We start from the raw sequence: 13,206 nt of genomic DNA, 5'->3' as shown, positions 1-13,206 counted from the left end.
GTCAAATAAATAAATAAAATCTTTAAAACAAAACAAGAAAAAAAATAAAAAATAAACAATAAAAAAATAAAACAAAACAAGTTATAACTTGGCAGGGATTTCATTAAACTTAAAGATTTAAGTAGGGGAGCCTGGGTAGTGCAGTCAGTTGAGCCTCTGATTCTTGGTTTTGGCTCAGGTGGTGATCTCAAGGTCATGAGATGAAGGCCCCCCATCAGGCTCCATGCTCAGTCCCTGGAATCTCTCTCCCTCTCCCTCTGACCCTCTGGCTCATGCTCTTCTTCTTTTTCTCTCTCTCAAATAAATAAATAAATCTTTAAAAAAAAAAAAGAAGATAAATAAGTGTAAAAAGGAAACCTGCAGATGTATGTTCACAGCAACATTGTTTGTAGTGGCTACACACTGGCAACAGCCCAGATGATCTGCTGACAAGAAAATGGATGAATAAACTCTGGTACATTAGTACAATGAACTAGTATTCATCTGTGAAAATAACTGAACTACAGCTTCATGCATCGACATGAATGAATCTTCAAATTAATGGTAAGTTTAACTAAGCAAGCTATATAGAAGGGGCACCTGGCTGGCTTAGCTGGAAGAGAATGCAAGTCTTGATCTCAGGGTTCTGAGTTTAAGCTCCACACTGGGTGTAGATATTACTTAAATAAATAAATAAACCTAAAAAAAAAAAGGCTAGAGAATACAGATAAAACTATGAATATAAAGTTCAAAACATGCCAAACTAAGTACTATATCACTTATCCATGTAGGAAAACTATAACAAAAAGCAAAGAAATAAACACAAAATTTGAGACAGTGATCACTTCTGTGGAAGAAGCAGACGGTTATGAACAAGGCAGGACCCAGGCACTTCAAAAAGATTGATAATGTTCTCTTTCTTTTTCATGTTTTTAAAGATTTTATTTATTTACTTGAGAGCAAGAGCTCACACAAGCAGGGCAGAGAGGCAGATGGAGAAGAAGACCAGTTCCAGCTGACCAGAAACCCCTTCACAGGCTTGATCCCAGAACCCAGGGATCATGACCTGAGCCAAAGACAGACACCCAACCAACTGAGCCACCCAGGCACCTGGGTTATGTCCTATTTCTTAAGCTGAGTGTTCAGTGCACAGCTGTCCATTTTATGGCTATGCCTTAAAACTTCCCATATATACAAGCCTTCTTTCTTTCTTCCTTCCATCCTTCCTTCCTTCCTTTTTTTTTTTCTTTAAAGATTGTATTTTATTTATTCATGAGAGACACAGAGAGAGAGAGGCAGAGACACAGGCAGAGGGAGAAGCAGGCTCTATGCAGGGAGCCCAATGAGGGACTTGATCCTCCAGAATCACACCCTGGGCTGAAGGCAGGCGCTAAACCGCTGAGCCACCCAGGGATCCCCACAAGCCTTCTTTCTTGTTCTCAGTAGACCAGTGGCCTTTTCTTCAGGCAAACCCTGCAGAAATAACATTTATAGACCAATGGATTGGCAAATGTTAAAGATCCTGATAATATCCAGGATTGGTAAGGGTGCAGAGAGAAAGAGTAATCTCATTTATTGTTAGAGAGAGTGTAAGTTTATACAAGTATTTTGGGAAGTTAATCTGGCAATATATTTTTTTTTTTTTTTTTAATCTGGCAATATTAATAAAAAGTATTGGGATCGCTGGGTGGCGCAGCGGTTTGGCGCCTGCCTTTGGCCCAGGGCGCGATCCTGGAGACCCGGGATCGAATCCCACGTCAGGCTCCCGGTGCATGGAGCCTACTTCTCCCTCTGCCTATGTCTTTGCCTCTCTCTCTCTCTGTGACTATCATAAATAAATAAAAAAAATTTTTTAAATAATTTAAAAAAAAATAAAAAGTATTTGCACATCTTGTAAACCCTTTAACCTAGTAATTCCACTTTTAGGAATATGCCCTATGAAAATCCACACACATTTGCCCAAAGACAGATGTGTAAAACTGTTGACTATGGTACTGTTAACAACAGTTACAAACTGGAAACAACATAAGTACCCACTCACTCATAGGTATGGAATCATCCACACTATGGAATACTACATTGCTGATAAATAAAATTCTGTGAACTGACAGAAAATTATCTCCAAGATAAAGAAGGAAAAAAGCAAGGCACTAATTCATAAAATATGACTTCCTATTTAAGTACATATACATACACATATATGTTCATAGTAATTGCCAACTCCCATATATAGCAATTACTATGTGCTGAGCCCTACTGGGCTCTACATGCTTTATATACATTAATCCATTTAATTCTCATAATAATACTATATGGTGAATATTATTATCAACATCCTTATTTCATAGATGACAAAACCAAGGCACAGACACTAAGTATCTTGCCCAAGGCCCTATAACTAACAAGGGTCAGAGCCAGGATTCAAACCCAGGTCCTGGGGCTCTAGAGTCGGTGCTGTTGATCACGATGCCAAGGGCATTTCTAGAATGTAAGCACATGGGAAAAAGCACTAAATTTATACATATTAAAAAAAGGACAAAGGAGTAACGGAACCTTCAGTTCATACTTCTACAGTTTTTTTGTTTTGTTTTAAGATTTTATTTATTTATTTTTTTTAATTTTTATTTATTTATGATAGTCACACAGAGAGAGAGAGAGAGAGAGAGAGAGAGAGAGGCAGAGACACAGGCAGAGGGAGAAACAGGTTCCATGCACCGGGAGCCCGACGTGGGATTCGATCCCGGGTCTCCAGGATCGCGCCCTGGGCCAAAGGCAGGCGCCAAACCGCTGCGCCACCCAGGGATCCCAAGATTTTATTTATTTATTTGACAGAGAAAGAGCACAAGTGGGCAGAGGGGCAGTGGGAGAGGGAGAAGCAGACTCCTGGCTGAGCAGGGAGCCAGTACCAGGCTTGATCCCAACCTGAGCTGAAGGCAGACACTTAACCGACTAAGCCACAGTGTTTTAAACTTTAGCAACAAAAATGTGTTTGTGCAGCCTGGTCTAGTAACACATTTAAATAAACAGAAGGCAAGAAAAAGCGCTAAACTTGGAATTGGAGGTGGAGTCTAAGTCAAACTGAAATCTATTAGTCCTTGAGCAAGTCACCTTATCTCTCAGGGCCTGGTGTCTATCTGTAAAATGGTAGTGATAATATGTACCCTGCCTACATTTAAGGCAGACAGGTAGAGATGCAAGATAGTGTGAAAGTGCTCTGGAACCATAAATCACTCCACATACGTGAGACAGCATTACTTTCCCAAGGAGCTCTGGGACGACATGGGGAGGAGGGTGGGTGAGCCAGACCATCTACATGAAGCCTGTGAACAAATCTAGGATTTTTTTCTCTGGCACCTTGGCCTCCAAAACCAGAGAAGCCAGTCTGCAAGGCCATGAACTTCAACCCACAACCCCAGCCCAGACCTAAGGAGGGAAACCCAGGCCCATCTCTGAAAGGTGCTACTAGCTGTTTTCTGGAGCTGGAATGATCTCAGGGCTGTGAGCAGGTCCCAGGGAGCTTTAGGAACACCCCAAAATGTCTAGCAGGGTAGTCCCCTTGGGGACTCTCCAAAAGGCAAGATAGAAAGTAGAGCCTTCTTCTCTAGGGAAAAAGCAGCAGTTATTCACAAGGTAAGCAGCCTCTAACCTCATAAACATTCTCGGGGAGAAGCCCAGCCACCTCCAAATTACAGGCAGCCTCTTGCTTCTGTTCAAACAAATCTCCAGCTGTGAGTCACTTCTCAGAGCGGGGAGGGGATAAACACATAGCTGAAGGGTTAGAGATCAAGGCGCTGAGGAGAAAGGATAAGGAGATAAAGAGGGAGGCCCCAGAGGTTCTCACACCCCAGGCTCATGTGCCAGGGGACAGATCTATGGGAAAATGTTTCCCTTGCTCCCATTCCCCAGGCTGCTAAGGGGGCCAGAAGCATGGGTGGCAGGTGAGGTCAAGGGTCTTTCTAAGACGAAGTCGGGCAGTGAATACTGTCCTTGAGCTGGAAACCAGCATCCTTAATTCTTCTTCACTCTGTAACCCATTCCTCCCTCACTCTGTCCCTCAGTCCCATCCCCTCTCCCACCCGAAATGTATGCAGTCTCAAACGGCTACAGCAGCCACCTCAGGTGTCCCTTCTGAGTAATGGGAATAGCCAGCTCCCAAGAGGCCAGGACAAGGAAAGCCCCAATAAAGTCACAGAGGGCCAGATGGGGTGGTTGGAGCTTATCCTGTCTGGGCTGCCACTACACTCTCAGATTTTGGGCAGCCTTGGTTCTGGCCTTTTACAGAGCTCTCTAGGCCAGAGATGGCCCTTTGTTAAGTATGACACAAAGAATTATTCCACTCCTTCCCACAGATTAGCCAACAAAACAGGTGTCTACTTTTTGTCCAGCTACCTGCCCAGAGGCATGGGCTGGACGAGCACTAGGCAGAGAGGCAGCTGGGGTGATTGGGAGGTGAAATGACAAAAAGGATTTAGGGTGGTACCCTACATGGGGTAGCCTTTCTCATTACCTAGAGACCTGGCCCACAGAACCGCTGGGGCATAAGAGGCCTCACACACACTGAATGTGTACAGGAGGGTGGTGGGCTCCTGAATGCTCAACTCCTGCTGTGCCAGTGGCTCTCCAGGAAACCTGCCAGTGCACGGCCAGCCCGGGATGAAGGGGCAGTTCCCCCTCCCCTCTGTCGTTATTTCATCATTTATCATTTTTGTGCCCCCAGACCCTAGAAGATCATTTCCTTTTTCCTCCTTCATCTACCCATCTCCACCATACCCTATATTTTCTTCTCCTCTTCCTGCCCCTGCTGGCCACGCTTAATCTAGGCACCAGCCTTCCTGGCACATACTTATTCCCCTAACTAAACCTCCCCACCCCTAGGAAACAAAAGTATTTCACAAGACTCTGCATTGTGACCCAAAGAGGCATGTACCATAATTACTAGCAGGCGGGGAAGCTTGTCTCACCTGCTCTGAACACATGTGTCTAGAACCGAAACCATCTGGGTGAACACCCCATCCCCCACCCCAGAAAAATATGACAAACACCAAATGCCAGGTGATTGGGTAAGCTTCCTATCCCAGATCCTTTGGCAGAGCTCAGGATGCCCCAAATTCCTGGCAGGCCTCTCTAGAAAGTAAGAACCTGGCAATGAATGGGGGAGACAGGATGTTGTAAGGAGGAATTTATGGGTTAAGCTTGGGACAGGTGTCATGAATGGAAGGAACGACAGTCGACAAACTTGAAAGGCTCCTCCTCTGCCCAGGAGTTTCTTCCCTACTCTGGTGTCACAGAGCCAATATTTTCACCATTTAAGAATTCATTCATTCTTTGGAATAAGCCTCAATGAGTCCAGAGGAATCCTCTGTCAAAATCCAAATAATCTGACCCAGCAATTCCATCATAGGTAAGTCTCTCCAAAAGAAATTAAAATATACATCTATACAAAAAGGGGGGGAGGGGCACCTGGGTGGCTCAGTTGGTTAAGCATCTGCGTTCAGCTCAGGTCATGATCCCAGGGTTCCTAGGATGGAGCCCTACTCAGTGGAGAGCCTGTTTCTCCCTCTCCCTCTCTTCCCCCTTCTCATGCTCTGTCTCTCACTCTCTCAAATAAATAAAACCTTTAAATAAACCCAAAAAACATGTAAGTAAATGTTCAGAGCAGCATTATTTATAATAGACCAAAAAAATAGAAACTACCCAATCATCCACCAACACTTATCCATGATGAACATATGTGATAATATATCCATGCAATGGAATATCATTCAGGTTTACTTATTTATTTAAGATTTTATTTATTCATGAGAGACACAGAGGCAGAGACATAGGCAGAGGGAGAAGCAGGCTCCCTATAGGAAGCCAGATGAGGGACTCGATCCCTGAACTCTAGGATCACGACCTGACCCGAAAGCAGAGCTGAACCACTGAGCCATCCAGGTGTCCTATCATTCAGTTTTAAAAAGGAATGAAGTACAGGGGCCCTGGGTGGTTCAGTTGGTTGACTGCCTTTGGCTCAGGTCATGATCTCAAGGTCTTGGGATTGAGCCCCATGTCTGTCAGCAGGGAGTCTGCTTGTCCCTCTCCCTCTGCCCACCCCCCACGCTGGTGCTCGCTCCCGTTCTTTCAAGTAAATAAAATCTTTAAAAAATAAAATTAAAATTAAATTAAATTAAATTAAATTAAATTAAATTAAATGGAATGAAATACTGATTCCTGTTACAACATGGATCAACCATAAAAACATCATGCTAATTGAAAGAAGCCAGTCACAAAGGATCGATCATACATTAGATGATTATATTTACATAAAATGCCTAGAACAGGAAATCTCAGAGAAAGAAAATAGACTAATGGTTGCCTAGGGCTGGGTGAGTGGGTTAAGAGAAAATGAAGAGTGACTGCTAATGGATTAGGATTTCTTTATGGCTGAAGAAAATGTTTTAAAATTGATTGTGTTGATGACTGTACAACTCAATGACTACACTAAAAGCCACTAAACTGTACATTTTAAATGGATTATTTGCGCAGTCTATGAATTATGGCTCATTAAAGTAGTTACAGAAAAAAATGAGGCCCATCGTAAACCGTCAATAAATCATAGCTTTAGTTAAAAAACAAATTTTTTTTTTTTTCTTTTTAAGGAATGGAGTTCAGGAAAGACTTGGTATTAAATAATTCAGCGGGGACGCCTCGGTGGCTCAGCGGTTGAGTGCCTGCCTTCAGCCCAGGGAGTGATCCTGGAGGTCAGGGATCGAATCCCACATTGGGCTCCCTGCATGGAGCCTGCTTCCTGCTTCTCCCTCTGCCTGTGTCTCTGCCTCTCTCTCTCTCTCTCTCTCTCTCTCTCATGAATGAATAAATAAAATCTTTAAAAAATAAATAAAATAAAAAATAAACTAATTCAGCTTCTGAGATCCTAAAGGAATAATATCTATTCCAGTGTAAAGACAAATGGTTCAAGCTATAGCTGACAGAAAAACTCCAAACCACCCCAGCGTTGAGAGAAACTCCCTAGCCAAGATTGATCAAGACAAAAAAAGTAGAGAAGATGGAAAAAATGCAAAGATTCTGTGGAAGATTAGTATTAAAGGGAATCATCTTACCAAAGAGCCATCATGGGACATCAAGCTGCCTAGGCCACGAGTCAGGAAAAAGAGGAAAAGGAAAGGGGCCTAGAACAGGATGCTTAAACAGGAACCCTAACCATCACTCTTCTAAGACCAGTCCTGGCTGAGATGGTACCAGCAAAGGTTAATCTGGGTGCACTATAGGCCTCTTCTCATCCTCGAGACCCTCTACTGGCAGAGGCAAGGGGAAAGGAACAGATAAGAATAAATGTGAACACGATGAGAAGGAGCAAACCTTGACCAGACCAGGGAGTTCTCATACTCTTCCTCCATCCCTTGGGTGGGGGGTATCATGAGAGGCCAAAACAATCTCATTTATGCCAGTAGGAAGAGCAAACAGAAAATAAGAGCTAACACCTGAGCACTTATCATGTGCCAGGCACGGTGCTTAATGTTTCATACATTTTATTTTATTTAATCCTCACAACATGGGACACCTGGGTGGCTCAGCAGTTGAGCGCCCGCCTTTGGCTCAGGGCGTGATCCCAGAGTCCCAGGATTGAGTCCCACATCGGGCTCCCTGCTGGGAGCCTGCTTCTCCCTCTGCCTAGTCTCTGCCTCTCTGTGCATGTCTCTCATGAATAAATAAATAAATAATATTTTTTAAAAATATTTTTTTAAATAAATAAAAACCTTAAAAAAAGAAATCCTCACAACAACCTTATGAGAAGGGTGCAATTATTAGCCCTGTTTTACATGTGAGGAAACGAAGACTGAAAAGATTAAGTAATTTACTGAAATGATCTCAGGCAAAGCAAACATCAAAGCCCTGACTACAGCCCCACTCTAGCATCAGATTCCCAGGGCCAGGCTCTTAACCACAATGTTACTAACAGAAATGATAGTAGTTCAGGGGAGCCTAGGTGGCTCAGTTGGTTAAGCATCTGCCTTCTGCTCAGGTCATGATCCCAGGGTCCTGGGATTGAGCCCCACATCGGGCTCTCTGATTGGTGGGGAACCTGCTTCTCCTTCTCCCTCTGCCTACCTCTTCCCCTGCTTGTGTGCTCTCTCTCTCTGTCAAGTAAATAAATAAAATCTTAAAATAGAAATCATAGTTTAGCCAAAAATTGTGATGTAGATACACTGGGAAGATGGGAGAAGAGAAAGGGAGTGTGTAAGGGGCGGGACTATAAACTTCCCTATAATTTCTACAGCAGGAAGCCAATAGATGTCTAAAACCTATAAATCAAGAAGCATCACTAGAAGCATATTATTTAGAAACATGAGGGTAAACACCAAACAAGAGTGCTAAGAGTTGAAGGTGGTGTCTCCATGGGACAGGGTTTGGAGCAGGAAACTGCTTGCTATTTTCTTTTCTAAAGCCTTTTGATAATATTAAATCTTTTAAAAATCATGTACATATATTCCCTTGGTTGAAAAACATTTTTTTTTAAAGATTTTATTTATTTATTCATGAGAGACACAGGTAGAGGGAGAAGCAGGCTCCATGCAGAGAGCCCAATGTGGGACTGACGGGGGGAATCAATCCCAGGTCTCCAGGATCAGGCCCTGGGCTGAAGATGGCGCTTAACTGCTGAGCCACCCAGGCTGCCCTGAAAAACAATTTATAAAGAAAAAAAGAGGACCACCTGGCTGGCTCAGTCAGTAGAATATGCAACTCTTGATCTCAGGGTTGTGAGTTCAAGCCCCACATTAGGTGTGGAGCCTACTTAATTTTTTTTTTTTTTTTTAAAGAAAAAGAAAGAGATCATTCAAACCAAAGTCTAATGTAGTGAATTTCTGTTGCTTTTGCTACACAACTTCCATCTTCCTCTACTGGTAACAACACTTGGTTTTGCTCTGGACAATCTCCCTCCTTTACTAGATAATCTGGCGGGACTGTTTATCAATCAAGGAACCCTACATTGCCCTACAAGGTGGGTGAGGGACCAATGACACCCTCTCCTTGGAACCTTGAACAGAATGGCAAAAAAGAGCTGGAACCAATACACTCAGGTGTAGAAACCCTCCACTTATACAGATCCAAGACTTTCCTGGTTCACTTTTTTAAATTGAAGTATAATTGGCAAGGTTACATTAGTTTCAGGCATACAACACAGTGATTTGACAACTCTAGAGTTACACTATGCTCACCCTAAGTGTAGGTACCATCTGTCACTATACAACGCTATTATATAACACCATTTAGAAACAGGGAATGCTTCATGAGTTTGCATGTCACTCTTGCACATGCTAATCTTCCCCATATTGGTTCAATTTTAGTGCATGTACTGCCAATACAAGCACCCTTGGTTCAGAATTTTTAAGCTTTCCCTTAAATTCTGTGACTGCCCATTTTCTCCTAATAAATTCCTCCTCTGCTTAAGTTAGCTAGAGTTCCTCTCTGCTGCTTATAACCAAAGGAACTTAATGGGAATGTCTAATAAAAATGTCTGAGGTTTGTTTGTGCTTCCATTTGCCAGTATAACTTACTACAGTGCCTTGCAAACTCCTCTGATTTAAAAAAAAAAATTTACCTCAAGATCTAATAAGCATACACACACATATATAATATGTATACATACATATAGCTGAGACAAAACTTTTGCCAAAAATATCCACCCTAACACTCTGATAGCGCAGATTCTATTTCTTATTTTTCTAAGACTTTATTTTGTTTAGAGCAGTTTTCAATTCACAACAAAATGGACAGGAAGGTACAGAGATTTCTCAGGGTCCCCTACCCCCATACATGCATAGCTTCCTCTATTACCGCTATCACCCACCAGAATTGTGTATTTGTTACCAAGAATGAATCTACACTGACACATCATAATCACCTCAAGCCCATGGTTCCCCTTAGGGTACACTCAAGTAAAGTGAATAAGGTACATTCTGTGGATTAGGACAAAAAAAAATCCTCTGTGCTCTAATCATCTCCCGTCTACCCTCCAAACTCCTGGCAATCACTGATCTTTTTGTTGTCTCTAGTTTTGCCTATTCCAGAATGTCATATAATTGGAATCCACTTCTTTTCTAATGCTAGGGTCCTAAATCACTGGTGGTGATGATCTGCAGTTTGAAAAACATTGGCTCACTGTACCTCCTGCATCTGCCTCCAACAATAAAATTAATCCAAAGACTATATTAGCCATATTTCCACATCCAAGTGTGATGCACCAAAAGGCACATGGCCTGGCTGATAGGGAAACATCAACAGAGTCCCAGGGTCCTGACTCCCACTAGGACATACAAATCAATTAAACTGTCTACACTGCTGACACCAGGAGAAACATCTATTCATTTGCATACTCAATCACTCACTTGGTGCCCACACTGACCATTCACTCCATGGTGTGAATATACTACAGCTTCCTGGGGACTGTCCAGAGCCATAAATTCTAACCTAGCGCTGGCTCAGAGGAGAGGAATTCAGGGACAAAGCCTGTCTCCTGACTGATTGTTTACCATCTCCTCCCGGTCCTTAACAGCTCAGGAATGTCTCCAAGAACAGATTCCAGTAATGCTTATTTCATTCGCAGCTTTGAAGTACAATACCTCTCATGTCCAGCCTAGGGAAAAGGAATAAAGGGAGTTTCTATTTCCCCTTGTTCTAAACATCTCTGATTAGGTTCAAACTAATTCATAGCTGGATACTGACTGAATTAAAGAATTTACTTTATTCTTTAATTATTTGGCACTATTTTCCTACTGACTACTTCTCCCCCATGAGGCAAGGAACAACAAAACATCAAGGGACAGAAGAGTGTGTCCAATCATTCTCAACAGTACCAATACCTTGGTCTTAAGACCCTCCCAGATCTCTTTTTTACAATAAGCAAAAAGAAACCCAACACCCCTCTCCTGTATTTTCCTCATACCCGCCTCCCTACCTCAACCATTCCAAGACAGTGAGCAAGAGCATGTAGTAGGTCTGGGGGCTGACATAATAGAGGATGGATTTCTTTATTGCTAGGAGACTGGCAAACTACCAAAAATGAAGGATTGGGGGTTTGGGCAGTAGCTCGACCCGTAATGTGGTAGAAACACTCATAGACTGGACAGAAATGGAGAGGAGACTGTGAACAGAATTAAGTGATCATCTGCACCCTAAACCTGAAATGAGAAACTATCCCACGAGTTATTCTGAAGAGCCATAATTGGGGTGCAGCAGGGTTAGCTCCCTCAGGGGGCATGCTGAGACTAGAAGCGAGGAAGGGACTCAGATACAGAGCGAAGGGAGGGGGAAAGGAGGATACACACTTCCCATCACCTCGGCTCCTATTTCAGTCCCCCCAAAATAGCTTGAAAATCCATGAGACAGTACACACGTATTCTGGGTCAAGTTCCCCAGCAAAGCCTAGAAGCAGCCACAAGGTACCGTCCTCTGCCTTCGAAGAGGAAAAACCATAGGGTCATCCGGGGTGGAGAGGAACCAGGGCCAGGGAGCCAGGGAGTGAGACTTAGCACAGGAGGCCGTCCCTCTCCTCAACCCGCACGTCGTCCGGAAGCGCTCCCGCGGGTCACTTCCCTTCCCTTCGCCTCGGTTTCTGGCCACTCCTGCATCCACCTGCCCGGGGCCTGGAAGCTAGACCCGGAAACGAGGTGAACAAACCGTCCCAGGAGCCACTGGTTGGCCGATGGGGGTTGGGGAACCAGGAGAGCTGCAAGGGGAAGGAGAAATCGGGGCCGAGTGGTGACCCGCAAGCGGGCAGCCCTATCCCTCCTGGCGAAAGGGGGAGCTCCTGGCCACCTGGGCGTACCTGGAGACCTGCCGCCCCACCCTTCGGTTCAAGCCCTGGGATTTTACTCCGTATCCTTTGTCTTCTTACTGACCACCCAAAGCACCATTAAGTTCTTGGGAGGGCCTCTGAGACCACAGGAACCACAGAAGGCCTCACCTCCCCGTCGGACACCCACAGCCCCAAACACAGAGATCCTCCTACGACCCACGGGACGCCTGGGGGGCGCGCAATGGATCCCCGCGCGGGGTCCCGGGAGGAGCCGCAGAGCCCTCCAGGGGGCAGGGATGCCCCGAGTCCCCGAACGGCCTTCCTGCCACGACCCCCACGACCCCCACTGCCCGCCACGCGGCGGCAGAAAAAGAGAAAGAGAAGCGCGGCGAGAGCCGACGGCCTCAAGCCGGCCCCAGGCGAGGTCAGCGAGCCTGGCGCGAGGCGCAGGAGGGACCGAACTGGAGACCGGGAGCACCGGGCGGGGCAGGCAGTGCGGCCGCTCTTACCGCAGTCGGGCCCTCCGGGCGCACGTCCACCAGCGTGCACCAGCTCCGCGTCCCGTTCATCCTACTCGCGCGAGGGTCGCGGCACACGGACCTACCCTCCGCCCCGCCGTCCGGCGCCTTCTAGGCGGGCGCGCGTGGAACCGCCCCCTTGTATAGACGCGTCGGGGGCGGGGCTGCCGGCTGGACACGCCCCCAGATGCCTCCCGCCAATGAGAGCGAGCCGAGGAGCGGGTGGGCGTGGCCGGGAGCGTCCGGACTCGCCGGTCGGCTCTCAGAGACATAAAGGTGTTTATGAGGCTACCTGAGGGTGCTCAACCGGGGTTTTGCCTAGCCCATATGCTTGCATCTCAAATATTCTTCGTTAATCTTGCTGCTGCCTTTTCAACTCCAAGGTCACTGTTGGTGAAAGAGAATTACCCTGCCTGCCCCTGAGAGGACAAGTTGGAAAAAAGCTTCCATACATTCTCCTCTCCCTATATATAGGCCACTTTTGTGGAACCGAGCAAAACTTTCCCCCATCACGGTAGAAATGCAGGCACCAGAGGCCAACTTACTCAGACTGGCCCAAGCCAGTCTGGCAGGTGCCCTGCCCTGGCAGGAGGCCCAGGCCAAAGTCAAAGCCAGCTTGGCTCTGGGTGGGGCTTGTTATGTAGAAGCTATTATATCAAAGTTGCACTTATATGGTTAGGAGAGGCGGGACACGTTGCCTTAAAAGGATTGTGTATTCTTGAGAAAGGATGAGCCTCAATTTCCAATAGCATCTGCTCCCCAAACCCAGATTAGCATTTTAAAGTCTTACAGGAGAGCCAAGGATGGAGTCTCTTTCAACCCTGCCTTTCTCTGCAGATTGGCTGTTCCACTGGGCTGTGGTCCACCTGGAAAGCAGGCAGATGGTCTGACCCGCTCTTGAGTGGGCAGTGC

The 13,206-nt window shown here is 45.4% G+C and overlaps 1 protein-coding gene and 1 pseudogene across 6 annotated transcripts in view; both read right to left on the bottom strand.

The window, feature by feature from the left end:
* The window catches only part of TUFT1 (tuftelin 1), a 48,485-nt gene extending 35,904 nt beyond the window's left edge, over positions 1–12,581 (bottom strand). For 3 of the 6 annotated variants that reach the window (XM_049095688.1, XM_049095689.1, XM_049095691.1), the window contains exon 1: positions 12,381–12,581. In XM_049095688.1, coding sequence (XP_048951645.1) covers positions 12,381–12,566 — 186 coding nt within the window. In that variant the 5' untranslated portion in view covers positions 12,567–12,581. Of the gene's footprint in view, positions 1–12,285 lie in introns of all 6 variants that reach the window. The other 3 variants (XM_025453002.3, XM_025453004.3, XM_049095690.1) reach the window with 2 other exon arrangements.
* On the bottom strand, positions 9,251–9,350 carry LOC112665120 (U6 spliceosomal RNA; annotated as a pseudogene).
* Positions 12,582–13,206: the final 625 nt, after the last annotated feature.

Source organism: Canis lupus, chromosome 17 (assembly GCF_003254725.2).
Source record: "Canis lupus dingo isolate Sandy chromosome 17, ASM325472v2, whole genome shotgun sequence".
Taxonomy (NCBI): domain Eukaryota; kingdom Metazoa; phylum Chordata; class Mammalia; order Carnivora; family Canidae; genus Canis; species Canis lupus.
The sequence above is the reverse complement of the archived record's forward strand: the minus strand, read 5'-3'. Positions and strand labels throughout refer to the sequence as shown.